Source organism: Sceloporus undulatus, chromosome 1 (assembly GCF_019175285.1).
Source record: "Sceloporus undulatus isolate JIND9_A2432 ecotype Alabama chromosome 1, SceUnd_v1.1, whole genome shotgun sequence".
NCBI lineage: Eukaryota > Metazoa > Chordata > Lepidosauria > Squamata > Phrynosomatidae > Sceloporus > Sceloporus undulatus.
The window spans coordinates 55,455,209-55,473,879 of NC_056522.1; the positions used below are offsets into that span (position 1 = coordinate 55,455,209).

An 18,671-nucleotide genomic window follows, 5' to 3' on the forward strand; every position below is an offset into this window, starting at 1 on the left:
TATTATTATTATTATTATTATTATTATTATTATTATTATTATTATTATTAGCCCTCATCCTACCTCAATCACATTTAAGGGCCAAAAAGACCTAGAGGAATTTTTTGACTAAATGAATACAGGTCTGCTGACAGCACAAGACTTTTGCTGCACCATTTCCCCACTGGGTGTGAAACAGAAACCAGAAGGAATCATAAGTACAATGCTGTCCTCTAGGGAGTATCTAACCTTTTCTAGCCAATTTTGGGAATGCTGAGAAGACACAGCAGCTTCCACCTCCACTGAAAGGCTGCCCCTGCCTCCCTGAGCATTCATGGATGAAATGTGCCCAAGTACATCTCTGCAACCAAACAGTGGCTGGGGGAATGGAATTGCCTCTGAGATCTCTCATACTGCTACTAGGCACAAAGAACAATGGTGTTGCCTCCCAACTCCTCCCAAAGTCACTGACAGAACTGGAGGTTACACCAGCATCAGGGACCAGCAGGATACCAGCCAGAGGGTGACACCAAGCTAGGAGAAGCCAAGTAACTAACAGCCTTCAAGTAATTTCCAATTTATGGTGACCCTAAGGCAAACCTATCATGGGATTTTCTTGGCAAGATTTGTTCAGAGGAGGCTTGCCTTCCCCCGAGGCTGAGAGGATGTGACTTGGTCAAGGTCACCTGCTGGTTTTCATGGCCAAGTTGGGAATCGAACCCTGGTCTCCAGAGTTGTAGTCCAATACTCAAACCACTGCACCATGCTGAATCTCATTACAGAGCAAATTTCAGAGTGCATTAAAGTAGTCCAAATGGGTTGTAATCAAAACATGCATCACTGTAGCCAGATCTGACTTCTGAAGGAACAGGTGCAGCTGGCTCACTAGTTTTAACTGAGCAAATGAGCTTCTGTCCACAGCCAAAGCCTAGACATCCAGGCTTGGATTTGAATCCAGGAGGACACCCAAGCTGTGAACCTGAGATTTCAGGGGAAAGGATAACCACATCCAACACAGGCTGAATCCATATTCCCTGATCTGCCTTCTGTCTGTCTAGCAAGACCTCTGCCTTGTCTGGATTAAGTTTCAATTTGTTCATCCTCATCCAGTCTATTGCTGACAACAGATGCTAGTTTAGTACAGAAACAGCTTGCTTGGTATCAGATGCAAAGGAAAGATAGAGTTGGGTGTCATCAGCATAGTGATGATACTGAACCCCAAAGCTCCAGATGAGCTTTTCCAGAACTTTCATGTGGATATTGAACAGCATGGGGGACAGAATCAAGACCTGAGGGACACCACAGTCTAGTGACCAGGGTGTCAAACAGGTGTCCCCCCCCACCTTCTGGGTCTGCCCCTCTGAGAAGGAATGGGGCCACTGTAAAACAGTGCCCCTAAACCCCATCCCAGAGAGGCAATCCAGAAGGACACCGTGGTTGATGGTATAGAAAGCATGAGAAGTCCAGCAGAACCAACAGGGAAACACTCCCCCATCCAATACCCTGTGTAAGTCATCTACTAAGACAACCAAAACTGTCTTCTGTCCCATAGCCAGGTTTGAAGACAGGCTGAAGTGGATCTAGACAATCCATTTCATCCAGGAATCCCTGGAGCTGGGAAGCCACCACATGCTCCAATACTTTACTTAAACATGGAATATTTGAGACTGGCTAACAGTTCTTCTATCTGGTGGGATCTAGGGAAGATTTTTCCTATAGTGGTGACCACAGCCTCTTTAAGACAAGCTGGAAACCTGCCCTGCTATCATGAGGCATTCACTACTCCCCTTAACCAATTGGCCAGTCCCCTTCAGGCTGCTTTCAACAGTCAAAATAGGTATGGGTCCAATGTGCACGCGGTAGCTCTAACCTCTCCAAAGATTCTGTTCACATCTTCAGGTTGCAGAAACTGAAACATATCCAGTAACACTGGACAAGCAGGGGCCAAGGTTACAAGTCACACTTTCTCAGCCTTAGAAGGTAGCAAAGGCAAACCTTCTCTGAGCAAATCTTACCAAGAAAACCCAATGATAGCCCAGTGCACACTTGCAAAGACAAGACACAGATGAACAGGCTGTCTGCATGACTTCACTTCTGCTGTTATCAGTAGAACATGTCTGTTGTGCAGTGGTGACTTTTTGGTCTTCTGTGTGTAGTATGATTTACACAAATGTCCCTAATAGCGTTCTGGCTCTGTCTGGGTGATGAAATGTCACTTACCTGTGATGTAATAGATGCTCTTCTGATTGTCTTTCATGCGCGACACATACTCCGAGAGGGAATTCATCTCATCTCCTGAGTGAGAAGTGTGGTAGCGCAACAGCTCTGACAGGCGCTTCCTGTTCGCAGAGTCCTCGTGGATCCCCAGCTGAGGGCGAGACATTTAATTATTTTGCAAGTATATGTTTGGAATTACATTCACACAGGATGGCAGTTCTACTCTCAATGGATTGAATCTCTCCAAAATAAAAGGACAGACCTCAATCTGTGAATGTAATTTTTACTTTAAATATGAAAGGAAGGAGTCTTAGAGAACTTCAAATGTACCCAAAATCTTCTGAAAATATCTAACTTGTCCCCTCTAAATAAACTAATAAAGTTATTTTTACACAGAGACCTGTCTTGTTGTTAGGTTTAGAATAATAAAAAACATGCTAAAACTTCCCACAAGAGGATGGGACATGACTTACATAGTGATCATCTTCAACTGGATCCCCAGCAATACAGAAGGATTAAGTCTTTCTCATGTTGCTGTCTGAATATCTCTCAAGTTTGGAAAAGTTACTTTTGTGATCAAGAATTCCCAGAATGCTTCATCCAGTATAGTCATTTGCCATACAGGGAGGAGCATACTAGAATTGGCAGTCCAAGCTCTGAAATCCTCTGAAAACCACATGAAGCCATAAATGGGTCCATCACACTTATAAAAGTTCTGAATGTGAAAAACAACAGATGCTGAGACTGCTGAGGATCAAAATTTCTGATGACCTGAAATTATTGCTTAGTCTCATTCTACTTTTTTGGGAGCTAACACAAATACCTTCATTTTTTATTCTGTGATTAGGTGGGAAATGGGCCTTCAGTATTTGATTAACCAACATTTTTAAACCTTACTTTTAGTCTCAATTTACTTTTACGAGCAGATGCTTTATGGTCTATAGGTTTTCTATCCTTTGGTGAATCCTAAGGGCTACATTTTTTAAAAAAGGAAAAGAAATCAATACTAATTCAAAGAATTCACAAAAAGCCAATACTGCAGAAGTTCAAGAAGCCAGGAACAAAAAAATTTACTGCATGCTGTGTTGTGTTGTCCAACTTACACCATAGTCCCAGGTGGGGTTGGCCAGCTCTCACCTTAAGATTTTTGGAGAAAGCTTCATAGAACTTCTTGTAGTTCTCTTTGTCTTCTGCCAGCTCAGTAAAGAGTTCCAGGCATTTCTTGACAATGTTCTTACGAATCACTTTGAGAATTTTGCTCTGCTGCAACATCTCACGGGAAATGTTCAGAGGCAGGTCCTCTGAGTCCACCACACCCCTGATGAAATCTGAAAGCACAAGATAAAGACATGAAAGTGAGCCACGGCAGCTGATGTAATTTGAATAAGGATGGACTATTCATACTGCTTATTCTCAGCTAGTGATCTGAGGATGACAGCCAGGCCAATGTGTAGGCACACCATGCAAGGAATCTCCCTCTTCTCAAAAGTGCATTTCACAGAACTGAGTTTTGCTCAGACACAATGTCTGACTGGAAAGAATCCTGCCACATCCTCAACAATCACAATGGCTAAAAGCTTGGAGAAGGGCTTTGGTTTTCCCCTGGGGTCCTTGGAGTGTTTAGTTAATCTGGAGCAATTTATTCTGCTGGCATTTTGAACAGTACACCACCTCCTTACGTGATTTGAACTCCAGAAGCCAAATGAACAGAGAAAGCCAGACAGATGGACAAACTTAACACACAACAGGAAGTGGTTAAGGTAAGATTTAGCACATGAGTAGGTATGATCTAGGGGTGCACAATTAAAACCAGGTAGCAGCCTGACAGTGTTGGTTTTATATGACCTGTGGTGGTCTACTTTCCTTCTTGATTAGAATCCCACCCTAAGGTGGGTTACATACCGCCGAAAAGCTGTGCTCTCTTGCCGCCGCTGCTTGCAGCATCCAGGAGCTGCAGCTGCCACACTGTGCGTCTCCTGGACGCTCCGAGGAAGGAGCGCAGAAATTGCGCTCCTTCCGGGGCCGGAGAAAAGGCGCACTATGTGCCGTGGCGCAGCCTCAATATGTCACAACTGCGCCGCCTCGTGTGGAGGCGGCACAGTCGTGACGTAATCATGGCGGTGGTTGTGTGGAATGGCCGCTGCCATTTTGTGCGCGCGGAGCACATACTAGGGTTAGGGGGGTGCGGAAGCACCGCCCCTTCCTAACCCTAGTATACGCTTGTCGCGTACTTTCTGGCGGTCTGTAACCCGCCTAAGTAATTCTACTTGGATCCTGTCACAGGAGGTCTGAGTCAATGAAAGGGGAAAAGAAAACAACCTTCTATTTTAATGGTAGGGTAGGAGCAGAAGGAAAGCTTACTCAAGTATTCTGGAATGAGTTCATCGCAGCTGTCCATAATGAAGACGCGCCTGACATAGAGCTTGATGTTGTTCTTCTTCTTCTTGTTCTCAAAGAGGTCAAATGGGGCTCGGCGTGGGATGAAGAGAAGTGCACGGAATTCCAGTTGTCCTTCCACTGAGAAATGCTGTTTGGGAGTATGGAAGGATGAGATAAGCAAGTGAGCATTTGGATGAGCTCAATTTGTGAGAACAGGCGTGTCCCTTCCAAGACAGCCAGCAAAGCTTATCAGAAGGGACTTTTTGCCTGGGCAGGAAAGTTATTTATAGTAGAAACTGTCAGGTTACCAAATACCTTCATGGCCTTCATGCTAGTATTCCCTGTAGCCTAGCAGACACATCACAGCTCATCCTATTCTGTTAAGACAAAGGTCCCTTTCACACACCATTATAGCACTAGGATTTCACTTTAACTGTCATGATTGCATCTTATGGAATCCTGAGGCTTGTAGTCTGGTGAGGCACTAGAGTTTTCAGGCTGAGAATTCTAAATATCCCATCCTCAAATTACAAATCCCAGGAATCCCCAGGATGAAAGCATAGCAATTAAAGTGGAATCATAGTGCTATAATTATGTAGTGTGAAAAGGCACAAGAGGGAAAGCTCTTTCATCCCTAGGACCAAATTCAATTTCAGAGGCGACCTCAGGGCTACATTCCAGTATTGGCTTGGCCCAAGGCAAAAGGGTGAGATCCACTATACTAGCATATTTTATCTTAAGGTTCTTGCTTTCGGTAACTAAGTAGAAGAGCCTTCTGAACCAGCTGGAAAAATTCTATACAAAATCTAAGTAGCCACCAATGATTGAAGCATTCTGTAAAGCCCAAGGAGGGTCTGATTAAGCCCAAGGGCCTGAGTTTCACTACCTTTAGGAATTCTGAAGCAACAGTCAGCTCGACAGAGACCAGAGAAGCTGCATCTTCCCAGTTTCAATTCATCACAAATTTGGAGATGGAGACAATCTTTTGCCAGCATGGAATCATTCAATCATATACCCAGATGATTGCTTTTAATCTACATGATAACCAGGTTTACCCAGGAATTAGAAAAAACTGCCAATGCTTTGCAGTGTAACTGAAGGAAAAAATTAAGCCCCCCCCCCCTTGGGTGTCTGACAGCTGCACAACAGGAGAAATTCAGCAGTCAACATATGACAGGCAAACACACAGGCCAATGCACATTACTATACCTGTACCTAGATAGGAACGCTGGGCCAGGCACAACAATTCTAAAGCCTAGCAACACAAGTGGGAAATATATCAACAAGTTGTTTCTTTCAAAGACAGCTCAAATTCTCAGTTAACATATTTAGCAGCAGTTTGGTCACTTATGCAGATCTGATAGGCCTTTTTCCAATGTTGCTTCAGAATGAGGCCAAGAAAGATCTGAGAGGTGTAATATGTGTCTTCCCAACACCCTCTGAATTCTCACCTTGACAGCCAGGTGGTCCTCCCAATCATTAGTGAGGCTCTTGTAGAATTCGCCATACTCTTCCTGAGTGATGTCATCTGGGTTGCGGGTCCAGATGGGCTTGGTTTTGTTTAGTTCCTCCTGGTCAATGTACTTCTCCTTGATCTTCTTGGTCTTCTTCTTGGCTTTGCCCCCTTCCTCCTCTTCATCTGAGCCTACATCTTCAATCTTAGGTTTCTCCTCATCCTTGGGTGCTGCCTCTTCGTCTTCCTTTTCTGTCTTTTCCTCATCTGCCTCATCATCACTGATTTCCTTCTCACGCTCCTTCTCCAGCTGCAGAGGTTTAAAAAGCTTGCTACTGTTATCCCATAAGAACAAATGTTTGAGAATCAAGGTATCTCAGGGCCCAAGCATATTCTAGGCAAGCTGCAGGAAGGGACTTGCAATAACTATAACTAAACAGAGTCTGGAAAAATTACTGTTTTGGACTAAAACATCCAGAAGTGACCAGCCAGCACAGCCATTGACTATGCTAGCTGATAGACTTTGTGAATTGTGGTCCCAAAAGTATGTTCTCCAAGCTCTTTTCGAAAAGAAAACTCACATTTATCTACTTTAGTATAAAAAGGGTGGAAAATAGGGGGACAGGAATCCTGAGGTACCTTTTAATATTAACGTACTGTATTTATTTTAGAATGAGCTTTCATGGCTTACAACCCATTTTCTTAGATGCACTGATGGGAGTATAATATTCAAGTCTCAGGTATTTTAGATGCAGTTACATTGTTGAGAGGGTTGGATCAGAGTGAAATGGGATAGAGAAAAGGAAACTGTGAAAGTGGTCACAAATCTTGAAAAGCTAGGGCTCTATCTACACAATTATATTACAGTAGGCCTGTGTATAATAACAAATTTTATTTATATACCGCTTTTCCACAAACCAAAGCGGTTAACAAAATACATAAACAAAATAAGAGAAATATATTAACGCATATACACTAATAACTCATCCTTTACCTTAATGTTCTCTAGCCATTTCTAGGTCCTCCAGTGCAGCTCTATGGTCAACTTCCAGCAGAAGTATACCATAATAGAACCATGCTGTAGGACCAAGAAAATGTCTGTAAAGAACATATTTTTTCAGTTGTGTATAACTGAAACAGCATACTACAACCTTGTACAATATACAAGCTGACTGTACTATGATTCCATTTTAACTGCCATGGTTCCGTCCTGTGGAATCCTGGGATCTGCAATTTAGAGAAGATTATTTAAAATTCTCAGCCAGAGATTTCTAATGACTCAGCAAATAACAAGCCAGTCATAGCAGTATAACTGTAGTGTTAAAGGACCTGTGGTTAGCACAAACATCCTGAAGCAGCCTGCTTTGCTGCTGAACAACTCTCATAGTTAGGAAGTTTCTCCTTACATTTAGGTCAAATAATCTGCTCTCCAGGTTCTTTACCGAACTCTGGACATGTTCCAGTTTGTCAATCTCTTCCTGAAACTCTACTTACTTCCCATCTCACAAGACACCAGCACTTCTCTCAGGGCACTATCTGTGAATAGCTGCTAGAGCAGGGTCTTTACCTATAACTGGGTGACTAAGTCTGACATGCCCATTTTACTCATGATATCAATCAGGCCAAGTATCACATCCTGCCAGGTGCTGGGCCACTTCTTCTCAATCCAGTAACAATATCAGGTTGATCAAGTTGGCATGCATGCTGGGCTGTTTTGCTTAGAGAGCTATAAAATCTACAGGAGTGTTCTACAGTGGTGATGGGAAGGACAATTAGGAATGGCAAGGATTTCCAACTGATTAACAACAGCAATGACAAAAATACTCTCCCTTTCCTCAAACAAGGATAAAGGTAACTCAAAACAAGTTTAGAAAACTATATGAAATATACTCCCAAAACAATAAAAAAAGTCCAGGGAGTTAATGAAGAGCAGACTCTGCATGGAAGAACTGTGACATCCATTCATTTCTGGGACTCAAAACAAATTTAGAACTATCTTTAAAGGGTGTATTTCATGCACCATATACTGGTGGATCAGGGGTTCAAATTAAAAGGGGGGAAAAAAACAGATACCACAACCCTGTGGTCTGCTCCTTTCTGTTCAATCATACAGGAAGCACTATCTTATGGGAAGCACATAAGGCACCACAGAATCATAGAGTTGGAAGAGACCGCAAGGGCCATCCAGTCCAATCCCCTGCTATGCAGGAAATCACAATCAAAGCATCCCCAACAGATGGTCATCCAGCCTCTGCTTAAAGACCTCCAAGGAAGGAGACTCCACTACACTCCGAGGGAGTGAGTTCCACTGTTGAACAGCCCTTATTGTCAGGAAGTTCCTCCTAATGTTGAGGTGGAATCTCTTTTCCTGGAGCTTGCATCCAATTGTTCCGGGTCCTGTTCTCTGGAGCAACAGAAAACAAGCTTGCTCCCTCCTCAATATGACATCCCTTCAAGTATTTAAACAGGGCTATCATATCACCTCTTAACCTTCTCTTCTCCAGGCTAAACATCCCCAGCTCCCTAAATCGTTCCTCATAGGACATGGTTTCCAGACCCTTCACCATTTTAGTTGCCCTCCTTTGGACACGCTCGTTTCTCAATGTCCTTTTAAATTGTGGTGCCCAGAACTGGACACAGTATGGTAGGTGGGGCCTGACCAAAGCAGAAAAGAGTGGCACTATTACTTCCCTTGGTCTGAATTTTGATCCTGTCCTCTGGGGTATTTGCTACTTCTCCTAATTTGGTATTGTCTGCAAATTTGATAAATATGTCCCCAATTCTGTCATCCAAATCATTGATAAAGATGTTGAATAGCACTGGGCCCAGGACAAAACCCTGTGAGACCCCGCTGGTCACTTCTCTCCAGAATGAAAAGAAGCCATTGTTGAGCACCCTTTGAGAACCATACACGAACCTTGCTTGTTTACACTTGGTTCCTTGTGGTACCTCATGGAGAAACTTCAGTAAGGTTCTCTTGCTCTGAGGCAAAGAGGTGACATGGATAAACCCAATCCTATGCCAGTAAATGAGTGCTGGTCAGAGCTTACTAAGATCTTGTTGGTGACACATGGACAAGTAAACTTAGGTTACAAATACAGTGGGACCCTGGTATTCATGGGGGATCCATTCCACCCCTCGCAGATACCAAAATCCAAATCTCGTAGTTCCCAATGGCAGTGCATGCACGCGGCAATCCTGCCATTAGAGAAAACGGGATGGGGGCTTACCTGAAGTCTCGTTGTCCCTAATGGTGATATGCCACGTACATGCACCACCACTAGGGATGAGGGGGGCTGCCCCTAAAGGCGGCATGGTCACATGCATGCACCGCTATTGGGGACAACAATAGCAAACTCAGGGTACTTTGCCATCCATGGATGCCGAAATCTGCAGATGGCAAGTCCACGGACAGCAAGGCTCCACTGTGTGTACAGTCTGGAGGGTTTTTTGGGATGCTGCAAAAGAGGTATTCAACACTTGCTTGCCCAACGTTATTTCCACTTCCCCAGAAGCTTCAAAGTACCCTGAGTTTGCTACAGTGGTCATTTACTGGCTGGGTGGACGGGAGCACCCAGGTATTGCCCCATAGCAGAAGACAGCTGGCAGCACCCTTACAGATCTCCAGCAACTCACCTGAGCTCTGGAAAGCAATGCCAGCAACCTCCCCCCTGCAGGTCAACCTTGGGAGCATGCTCTCATTCTCTCCCTAGAGAGTAAATGGCCATTGCAGCAGCCCTCCAATGTGGAAGGAACGTGGAACTGCATGGATGTCAGCCTAAGTAATCCAAAAGTAGAGATTTACATTTCTGTAAGTTTTAAAGCCATGGGGGAAGATCTTATTAAAAGCAGTTTATTCTGAATATAGTTACAAATTGAAGTTAATTTTATTTTTTGTCACAAATGCAGATACATGGTCCCAAAACTATAAGGAACATCTGCATGACAGAAGAACCTCTGTTTTTCCAGTTTAAAGGACAAGCAAAAAATCCTCCAACAAAACCAGAAGACACCAGCAGTGTTACCAAAACAGAAAATTATTTTCTCTGTTAGCTCACCACTGTCAAGTAGGCATCACACACTCATTTTCATTTTAAAAAATGAGAAAAGGAAACCAAGAGCAGAGATTGTAATGATCTGATATTGTTCATAGTCCTACATAAAAAGTATTTGTCTTTTATAAAGGATTTTGATTAAGTATCTTGTCTTAAGGATTTGAAAAAAATAGGAAAAACTTTTTTTCCTGGCATGCACACCTCTATCCTAAAGTACTATTAGGGGCATCAGACTATGGTAGGGATGGGCAAAACACCTCCTCCCAATACTGTCATACTGTAACTCAAAAGATTTCCCACCATTGGCTGTATTTGCTAAGAATGATGGGAGTTACTGTTCCAAACAGCTGGGAGGTGCATTTTGCCCAATCCTGGATGACTATGAGATGTCTAGCACACTATGCCTTAAGGTAGCTGTTAAAATTACTCCCATGAAGTAGCTACTCTCATATACATACATAGAGGGTGATGGGGTAGCCGATGAACTGCGAGTGCTTCTTCACCACTTCTTTAATGCGGCGTTCCTCTAGGTACTCTGTCTGATCCTCCTTCAGATGCAAGATCACTTTGGTACCACGGCTAATGGGCTCACCTAAATCCAGAGCAGAAAAAGAAACAGTGTGACAGGCTGAAAACACATGAATAGAGATAGAACTAATGTAGGCTAGACAGGGTGAGCAAAGTGCAGCCCTCCAGATGCTGTGGAACTGCAGCTCTCTATAACCCTAGTCAGCATAGGCAATGGCCAGGATTGTTGGGAATTGCAATTCAACATCTAGAGGGCCATACAGTTCCCGCCTAAGTCCAGAACTTCCAACCTCAAAATGCTAAGTCATATTTCTGTGACAGGCTTCTTTCTCAACTGTCATCAGACTGCAGCAATTTCATCAGGATGTGTCCCAGGAAGTAGGGCCATTTTGTCAGCTCTGCTAAGACCAGTTCAGTTAGGCTCCTCCTCTCCTTGAATAGTTTATAGTTGGTCATTATTTAATTATTCCTATTATTTAATAATTGGTGCATGATTGTGTATTCATCCTAGTCCAGAGATGCTGAGACAGTATAAATATTGTCTAGAAAAGAATCTGGCTATGCATGGAATTGCCAGATTCTTCCACTGCTTCTGACTTAAGAACATCATTGTAGACTTTTGATCACTATCTTTCTCCAGGAATTGTGGAGGATGGCAAGTAGAGAGCTGGAGTCATGAATGCTCACATACCGTGATCTGTTCGAACAGTGAAGGAGCCGCCTGCTGATGACTCCCAGGCATACTGTTCATCATCATTGTGTTTGCTGATGACCACAACCTTCTCAGCCACGAGGTATGCTGAATAAAAGCCCACACCGAACTGCCCAATCATGGATATATCTGCACCAGCCTGTAGAGGGAATGAAAGAAGGAAAACATGTTGAAAGGAGAAGGGCCTTTATATATATACACAGAATAAAATCTCACTGAAATACAGGTCCATGTTTGAAGTACAGTACCCAGAAAAGTATGCTGCCCCAAGACAACAAAAATTAAAGTGCAGTTAGTTGCTGGTGGAATTTCAAAAGGGAATGAAAGCTAAGCAGTGCTTCCAAGGATAAACTTATGTGACAGGCTGGATAACTGTTTGCCCCCTCATCAGAACAACTTATACAGGATAAATACACAATGCTAATTTGTCTTTGGCAGGGGGCATATATCTGTTTGTATAAATCAGAGGTGCAAGTAGGAACCCTTCATTTAACTCCCTCCTCCTTTTTTTGCGTCAGGTGACTCCAAGAAGTGTGGGGAGACATTGTTTTTAGCCCTTTCCAGCTCTTTTTCCAGCAGGAAGTGAGCCAGAAATGGCCCAGAGCCAAAGACATGCAAAAATGGACTCCCATTCCCCTCAGGGAACATAAAACCAATATTTTTTCCAGAGGGTGTGATCTGCCAAGTTCCCAGGGGGCCAATGTGGCCTTATACCTTCCCCCCTGGCAGTTGCAAACCTCTAGTATAAATAAATTTTACCAGTCATAGTACTTTAAACAGTACTACTTTTATTAAAGATAGGTGACTTGTTATTTTAAATGAATATGAAATTCAGGCATGCCTCCTATCTCCTCACCCACCTACCCCTGGCCACCAAGTTAAAGGTGAAAGTTTACAGCCCTAATTTTTCCTTCAGTTCCGATTCCCCCCCCCCCCCCCCCCCCCCCCCCCCCCCACCTTCCCCATGTAACTTTTCCCCCCCTTTTTTTTCTTTTTCTCCCCCTCCCCCCCCCCCCCCCCCAGCCATTTTGTCACTTAGGCCTCCATTTTCATGCCTGCTGCTTATTCTCTCTCTTACTCAAGGTACTCCCAAATCTTCATGCACTTTGCCATTGTTGTCTCCTTTAACAATCAAACTTCCATCCACCACTGCTTCTTGAACATGGTGGAATGAGCCTTAATTGCAAGCATCCCCTTTAGATTGGGGTACACTCTCTAATGTTGTAATCCAGAGTAAGCCTGTTCACTTTGAACTATTATATTTTCATGAAACCTCAGGTTGTAACTCAGCCACAACCCACCTGCAAGGCTTCCATGAATGCCTTGGTATCAGACTTAGCAATGGTGCCCAAATTGTTGATAAGATCTGCCTTGGTCATCCCAATGCCAGTGTCCAGCAATGTGAGGGTACGGTCATGAGGATTGGGGATTATGTCTATCTTCAGTTCCTTGCCACTTTCCAGTTTGGAGGGATCAGTCAAACTCTCATAGCGGATCTTGTCCAGGGCCTAGGAGAGCAAAAAAGACAAGTAAGTATGGGACTTTTCCTACCAAACTTCCATTTCCATGGATCTGTAAAACTTCTTCCACAGAAACATGCCCTAGGAAATAGGAAACAGTAGCCGATAAAGATTTCTGTATTACACATTAAAGATTTGCAGGCCTTTGTTAAGAGGAGCAAGAAAAGATGCGGCTAGTATCATTAGCTTAGAGGACTTTATGAGGATTCAACAAATACATGCAAGGTGGAGACTTTAATGACTATTACCCATTAGAGGCACAATTGCTGGCAGTACATGTCTGAACATGGTATACAGGCAGTTGCTCTACAAACCTGTTACCAACAGGGAGGGACTGTTGCCTCAACATCCTTTATCTCAGACTTTTTAAAGAATCATGCTACCTGTTGAAACTAGGTACTCACTGAGAGAAACCAGGTAACTTTTATTCTGCTTTATATTTAACTATACACTGCTCCCTCGGGTTACGAAATTAATTCGTTCCGCGGCCGCTTTCGTAACCCGAAAAGCCTTCGTAAGCCGAATTGCCATAGGCGCTAATGGGGAAAAGCCGCGTTTCGTGCGAAAAAGCGCCGAAAAGCACCAAAAAATTTTTTCGTAACCCGAAAAAAATTGTAACCCGGAACAATTATTTCCAATGGGATTTTTTCGTATCCCGGAAATTTCGTAACCTGGGTATTTCGTATCCCGAGGTACCACTGTATTTAAAGAAAAGGAAATTACTTTGTCAAAACATCACAGAAGTTACTAATCTGAAAAAACCCTATTAGGCTACAGAATGTTTCACTAGTCTGCTGGGGGCTAACACAGGAAAGATGAAGAATTCTTTTCTTCCTCTGTCAGACCACTCACCTTTTGTACTAAGCACAGCAGAAAGAAAAATTAAGTTGTAACTATGAAGTTCCAATATGGACTTCAAAAGACTTGCCTGGATGCAATTCCCTGGTGCCTATGACTACGTGTGTTTAAAAATAAAGCTGATGTAAAAATCTATGCCGACACCTTTAACCAGATTAAATGGTTCTTTAATCACATACAGTGAGTGAAAGACTGCATTTCAACATAAATAATTATAGTAAAAATACTTATGAGGCCAATTACTACTACTATAGCACAATATCATATTATTATGGGTTTTGTACTGGAATGACACATATCACATCGTTATTTTAAAACTTAATATTGTCAGATTATCATATTAAAATGTGATTAAACTGTTTTAAAACTACAATTAAAATTGTGTTTAATTTTTTAACAACACATCATATGGAGCATTTAAGAATGTCACATTGCAATCCTAGGTCTGATACTGGCGTCTAGGGACTGGCAAAGCATCACAGGCACAAAGATCTATCTTCTAGCTGCAGGAAATATTATTTTATGTATACAAATAAGAATCATCCCACACTGCCCTTGCAAAACTGCTTTTCCCAAGCCAGTGCTCTCCAGATATGTTTGACTAGAATATCCAACATCCCCTGCCAACAAGGCCATTGTCCCCCAGTCCCATAGCTATAGGTTGCAATAAATAACTGAGATTACACTAAATTGTAACAGGTGTTGTACAGTACTCTTATACTCTTTAACTATGAGGCTTCTTTCATCTGTTTAGTCTTCCAAATTACAAATTTACTTGATGTGAACAAAAGACAATAATTTATTTTCTCCTTCTGAAAATATGCTGCTCTGCCTCGCAGCATCACTATCAGTTTGCTCATGCAAAGTTCTGGGCACTTAGCTGGGTCTAAAGAGACAAAGACTACACAAAGATGTATATAGGCAGACAGTTTGGACTGCTGCTACTTTATCTTTCAGGGGTAAGGATGGATTGGAACAAAGCAGAAGGGTTACAAATCTTGAAAAACTGCACCAATATTGCCAACTAAGTACAGGCTCCCACACAGTGCAAATCATGCAGCCTTCTGAGTGTTGCCTGATTTTGCACCACTGGTGATGCTAGCCTAGGCTGCTGGAACTTGTAGTTGGTCCATCAACACCTTCAGTCTAATGGCATGATTCCCACCCATGTTTTAATTATTCATCATCAGTAAAGAAATCAGTCCCATAGAGCACAATGGAGGGTTGCTCTCAGGTATGCCTTTAATAGGATCATAGCCTGAATTGTAAGTTTTAGTGGAAAACTAAATGGTATGCACCACTAAGTGCCACAAAGAAACCTGAGTTATTGCAACGATTTAAATTATGCATTTAGTCAATCCACTCCAAGTGTTATTTGTCTTGCCCATCCTCCCTGATCCCAGCCTGTGGGTCACTATACTCACATCAGAGGCATTGGAAATTATCTCTCGCAAAAAGATTTCCTTGTTGGAGTAGAAGGTATTGATGATCAGAGACATAAGCTGGGCAATTTCTGCCTGGAAGGCAAAAGTTTCCACCTCTGCCTCCTCTTCTCCATGCTGGATTTCTTCAGGCATCTGGAAAAGCACCCCAATATGTTAACACTTCTCTAAGTGTTTAGGATCCACACAACAATTACCATTTAATATTCCTCTGGCCGAGATCCAATATTATCTCAGTGAAAGGTAAATACAGAGCGCCTGCGCCATACGCGGGTGCGCCATACGCGGCCTTGAGCATACGCGCTCAAGCTGCGGGGTGCGCGCGGGGCGGCGCGTCCCATTCAATTGAATGGGCGTGCGCGCCCGTTGCGCCCCGCGCACTCCCGTGCCGCCGCGCATGAGCCCCACTGTTTCCAATGGGGCTCGAGCATAGGCGGAATTCGCCTTACGCGGCGGGATCCGGAACGGATCCCCCGCGTAAGGCAAGGACGGACTGTACCTCCTGACACAATTACAGTAGGATAACACTACACAGTCCATGTTCCTGAATGCCATCATAGCATACTATGATAAATTGTGAATGTACACAGCTATTGAATTTCACAATGCACAGAGGGTATGCAGTGCACACTGACACACTACTCTAGCAGCATTATTTGACATTTGCAATGGTTCTACATGCAGAATTCTGCTCCTGCCATCATCAGTTGGATACATCCATGCCACATTGTCTATATGTGTAGTGCCAACTTAAGCCTGTCTGTCTTACCAATAAGAATTTGGTCTATGCCTATATAACTATCTTTCTATCTGAAGGGGCTAAATAAAAGTTCCAGATTCTGTTCTAGGGTCAGTCTTGGTTACTACTTGGATAGGAGACCACCAAGAAATACTAGGTGCTGCTGTAGGCTATATTTCAGAGAAAGGAATAGGCAAAACCACATGTGAGTATTCCTAATAAAATGCATGGGGGGTCACCATAAACCATCAGGCAACTTGAAAGCGTGCGTGCGCGCACACACACACACATATATATATGTGGGCTATACAACATCACCTCTGTATCACAATGGCTTGATACTGTGAGACAGAAGGCTGCCAGATGCCACCTAGAAATATCCTCTATTTGAACACCAGCTTGGTGACCACTGGTGGGTGGCAGGCAGAAGGAATGGAGCCTTCCGTTTCTCCTTTGCTCACAGGATAGAGATAATGTGGGTTAAAACTCTCTGTCAATCTTTGTCCAGTCCTCATGACTTCTGTAGGATTATTTACAAGGCTGGCCTAGAAAGACCATGAGTGAGATAAGCTCTGTAAGAACTTATTCCTGTACAAGGTAGTTGCTATATACAGTATTACCATGCTTATATAGTCATCCAGGCTGCTACGTTCAAACATAGTTATCCAGCTAAGATGAGATCCGGATAGTCTTGTTCTCGTGGCATTTCTCCGATTTCAAACATTTTTGTTTCAACCTGAGTCAATATCAGACTTTTTCTTCTTCCCATGCAGAGTTAATGTCTATTGTTTACTGCACACATTTTCTGAAGTATACATTTCTCCCCACCAATGTGTATTTTTCAACATATAATTATTTGATTTGCATTCTATGGAATCCTGGAGTTTGTAATTTGGTGAGGCCTTGCAGTAGTTTTCAAACTTTTTTTGGTCCTCCAAGTGGTTTGAACTTCAACTCCCAGTGCAGGCCAAATAATTGGTCAATACTCAATGAGTCTGGAAGCTGAAGTCCAAAAGATATAGAACACCAATGGCTGAGCACCACCGCATTAGCACTCCACGGCTAAGAACTCTTGAGTATCCCTAAACTGGAAAAGCCAGGAGTCTACAGGATGGAAGCATGTCAGTTAATCGTAGTGCAAGAGCTGTATAATGTGAAAGGGTCCAAGTAGTATTCCATCTCGTCACCAGCCTTGGAAATGGAGAAATGGACGTTTCCCCAGGGAAATGTGAACCCAACAAATTTCATTTCCACCTCTGGCTCAAACCTAGATTTACTAGAATTGAAACCATGTTAGTATGGGCAACCAGAGTGCAAAGGGATCTTGTAGCACCTTTGAGACTAAAGCGGATAGCATGAGCTTTCGCAGACTTCAGTCTACTTCCTCAGATGCATGGAGTCCAACATGTTACCAGGTTCTTTCTTTCAGTTAGTCCCAAAGGTGCTACAAGTTCCCTTTGCACTAGATTTACTAAATGTCCTCAGACAAATCAGCATCTTTCATCTTAAAACCCTCCCCAACAATGATTTGCTGCCTGTTCTACTTATTAGATTTGTAGATTTCTCTACCCAAAATGGGGCTCAATAAACCATACTTGGATTATTTCAAGGGCAAATAAAACCCATTTCCTGGGCAAAGCCCCCCCCCCCACACTGCACTTTGCCCAGAGAATGGCAGTCCAACTACGGTTAATTGAGCTCCATGAGCTTTCCTAGACTTGCACCCACTTCCTCACGCATCTGAGGAAGTAGGCTGAAGTCCAGGAAAGTTCATGCTACTTGCTTCTTTCTTTCAGTTAGTCTGAAAACGGGGTACAAAATCACTTCAGGGTGAGATTAGCATACCAGTCCTGACTCTTTAAAATGAAATTAATATTACTCATGGTAGCTTAAGATGGGATCAGTTACTGGAGTTTCCAATCTAAGTTCTTTCATAGCTTACTCAATAAAGGAGGGTTTCATAGCTTATTCAACAATGACCATGACTTTATTCAATAAGGGGGGAATTGTTCAGTAAGGGGGGCTTCACAGCTTATTCAATAAAGAGGGACTTAGTCACAAAGGGGGCCTTCAATGAAGGAGGGGCTTCATAGCTTAATAAAGAGGGGCTTCTTCAATAAAGGGCCTTCACAGCTTATTCAATAGAGACTAGGAGCATATTCAACAAAGGGGGCTTCATAGATTATTCAGTAAAGGGGGATTCGTATCTTATTAAATAAAGCCCATGAACTTATTCAATAAAGGGGGATTGTTCAATGCAGGGGAGCTTAGGGCTTCATATCTTCTTCAATGAAGACCATGAGCTTATTCAATACGGGGGGGGGGGCTTCATATCATTCAATATGCCCGCCTTCCCCTCCGCAGCCGCAGGGCCTTTGTCGAAAGGGCGCCTCCTCCGCAGAGGCAGGCAGGCAGACATCCCCCTCCTGAGGCCGGGGGAGGGCCGTGGTTTGCGCGGGCGCTTCATTCCCGGGGCCCTCGGGGCAGAGAGCGAGGCCTAGCAGCAGCAGCAGCAGCAGCCACGAGGAGAAAGAGGAGGAGGAGGAGGAGGCCCAGCCCAGGGAGGGAAGCGGCATTTCGCCACCCGGAGCCAGGCTTCTCCCTCACAAGGCCAGGCCTAGGCCGGGTCCCTTATATAAGCTCCGTTCAGACTGGAGGAATAACCCGGTTTGGCAGCGTTTTAACTCTTTGTCTCACTCTTTGCTATGGAATTCTGGGAGCTGGAGTTTGTTGTGGGGCCTACAACAAACTCCAACTCCCAGAATTCCATAGCAAAGAGTGAGACAAAG

The 18,671-nt window shown here is 43.5% G+C and overlaps 1 protein-coding gene across 1 annotated transcript in view; it reads right to left on the reverse strand.

Moving 5' to 3' along the window:
- The window catches only part of HSP90AB1 (heat shock protein 90 alpha family class B member 1), a 25,272-nt gene that overhangs the window by 3,337 nt on the left and 3,264 nt on the right, over positions 1-18,671 (reverse strand). Inside the window, exons 2-9 of the mRNA XM_042461171.1 lie at positions 15,126-15,278; positions 12,625-12,831; positions 11,303-11,462; positions 10,542-10,675; positions 6,027-6,338; positions 4,558-4,723; positions 3,334-3,524; positions 2,200-2,347 (exon numbers count right to left, since the gene is read on the reverse strand). Coding sequence (XP_042317105.1) covers positions 2,200-2,347; positions 3,334-3,524; positions 4,558-4,723; positions 6,027-6,338; positions 10,542-10,675; positions 11,303-11,462; positions 12,625-12,831; positions 15,126-15,278 — 1,471 coding nt within the window. The remainder of the gene's footprint in view (positions 1-2,199; positions 2,348-3,333; positions 3,525-4,557; positions 4,724-6,026; positions 6,339-10,541; positions 10,676-11,302; positions 11,463-12,624; positions 12,832-15,125; positions 15,279-18,671) is intronic.